This window comes from Lynx canadensis, chromosome B3 (genome assembly GCF_007474595.2).
Source record: "Lynx canadensis isolate LIC74 chromosome B3, mLynCan4.pri.v2, whole genome shotgun sequence".
Lineage (NCBI taxonomy): Eukaryota > Metazoa > Chordata > Mammalia > Carnivora > Felidae > Lynx > Lynx canadensis.
The window spans coordinates 65,734,221-65,736,486 of NC_044308.2; the positions used below are offsets into that span (position 1 = coordinate 65,734,221).

A 2,266-nucleotide genomic window follows, 5' to 3' on the forward strand; every position below is an offset into this window, starting at 1 on the left:
CCACAGTGTTAAATTCTGTAGATCCCAATGTTGGCGGACAGGTTATGGACATTCATGCCCAATAGTATAAGGGAACTCAAGGGAAAAGGAAACACACGCAAAAACTATTTTAAGACTTTCTGAACTTTGACCAGATGTTGACACTTAATATGAAATTCCAGACAGCTGTGATTATTTTTTACTTTTGTCATTTTTCATCAAGCAACAGAGGACCAACGAGACAAGAACACAAATGTGAAATCATGGGCTCACTGAGACAGTTCTGTCCATGTAAAGATCCTCTGGAAAAAGACTCCGAGAGTTATAACTACTGTAGTATAAACATAGGAACTAAGTTAAACTTGTACATTTCTGTTGATCACTCCGTTATGTTGCCTCAAATAGTTTTAGAAGAGAAAAAAAAAAATATATCCTTGTTTTCCACACTATGTGTGTTGTTCCCAAAAGAATGACTGTTTTGGTTCATCAGTGAATTCACTATCCAGGAGAGACTGTGGTATATTTTAAACCTGTTGGGCCAATGAGAGAAGAACCACGCTGGAGACCATGGTGAACGTCTGGCTGAACCTCATCCCTTGGACTCCAGCTTCAAGAATGTGTTTTCATGCCCGGCCTTTGTTCCTCCATAAACGTGTCCTTTAGTTTCCAACAGATCTTTATAGTTTGTGCTTCATAAGCCAACTCTTCTTCTTATTTTGGGGGACTCTTTTTCAAAGAGCTTGCCAATGAAGATTTAAAGACTGAGCGGGAGCTTCTTCCAGGAGTTCTGAGCCTTGGCTGTGGACAAAACAATCTCACGTTGGGCAGCTTTTCCTCAACACAAGAAAGTTATTAATGGTCAGAGCACCACCACTAGGACTTTATCAGAAACTCAAAGCTTGGGGGATAAAAAGGAGCAAGAGAATACTGTAACAAACTTCGTACAGAGTTCGGTCTATTAATTGTTTCATGTTAGATATTCTATGTGTTTACCTCAATTGAAAAAAAAAAAAAAGAATGTTTTTGCTAGTATCAGATCTGCTGTGGAATTGGTATTGTATGTCCATGAATTCTTTTCTCAGCACGTGTTCCTCACTAGAAGAAAATGCTGTTACCTTTAAGCTTTGTCAAATTTACATTAAAATACTTGTATGAGGACTGTGACGTTATGTTAAAAAAAAAAGGTGTTAAGTCACAAAATGCGGTAATAAATATTTCATTTTTGATTTTTTGTTAGGCTTTTGCGTTTTTAATAGCTCTAAGGCAAGGTTGCACAACGCCTACTCTATGTCGCGTTAAAAGCAGGTGATGGTTTTGCCCCCAGAAGTTGACTGTATTTGAAACTTAACCGACAATTTTTAAGGTAACCGTCTGTAGCACGTAGTGTGTATTTGACCTATAAATCATACCGGCAGAAAACTTCTAAAAGGTATGAAATTGTGTGTGTGTGTGTGTGTGTGTGTGTGTGTGTGTTATGAGCCAGGTTGAAAGATTACCTTCGATATGTCTAACCTCTTTAGATGATGTTAAAAAAAAAAAAAAAAGACTCTCAGATAAAGCTTCTCATGTTCGTCCTCTGCCAGAATAAAGGGCTTTTTCAGGGTTAATTTTACATCATAAGAAATAACTAACGTCTGTGCTCAAAGATAATTCATCTGCCTGTGTTTTTTCTCTGTCTTACTTACTAAAATACTGCTGAATATGTAAATTAAAATTTACATATAGATGTTCATAGATGAGTAAACAACTTCTATGGAGTTTGAAATCCTGAGTTGCAAAGATTAATCATTAATATTTAATATAAGTTATATTATGTCTTTTTATTTCAGACACCCCCATGTGCAGTCACGCTAGTGTGATGAGTTGGTGACTAAACATAAATTTTTTTCTAAAACAACAGCACAACAGGCAATATGATGCCATTTTCCAAGTTTCACCCAACATTCCTAGAAATCTGTGTTACTGGCTTTGCTGGTACTGCACAAACAATGCCTGGTAAAGTGTGCAAAGTGGAAAAAAAAAAGTGTGAGGTATTTGCATGCCCCCTCAATTTTAAAGCTAAATAGCCTACCCTGGAATTTTGTAACACCTGAATTTTTAATCCCATGTGTGGAAGGGATTATATCATAAAACTAGTTCCGTGATGTCAGCTTGATAGGGAAATAGTTCAGTAGCTCCCAAATCCAAGTTTGTATCTCACTTGGAGTGATTCCACTTTCCCAGTGCAGAAAACATCAATAGAAGTTGTCTATAAAGAAACAAGGAGATAAATTTCTATTGTTTTGTA

The 2,266-nt window shown here is 36.6% G+C and overlaps 1 protein-coding gene across 5 annotated transcripts in view; it reads left to right on the forward strand.

Moving 5' to 3' along the window:
• The window catches only part of MEIS2 (Meis homeobox 2), a 207,929-nt gene extending 206,773 nt beyond the window's left edge, over positions 1 to 1,156 (forward strand). For all 5 annotated transcript variants that reach the window (XM_030318540.1, XM_030318542.1, XM_030318541.1 and 2 more), the window contains one exon: positions 1 to 1,156. This exon is cut by the window's left edge and continues 222 nt beyond it. In XM_030318540.1, the coding sequence (XP_030174400.1) occupies positions 1 to 65 (65 nt within the window). In that variant the 3' untranslated portion in view covers positions 66 to 1,156.
• The last annotated feature ends 1,110 nt before the right edge of the window (positions 1,157 to 2,266 follow it).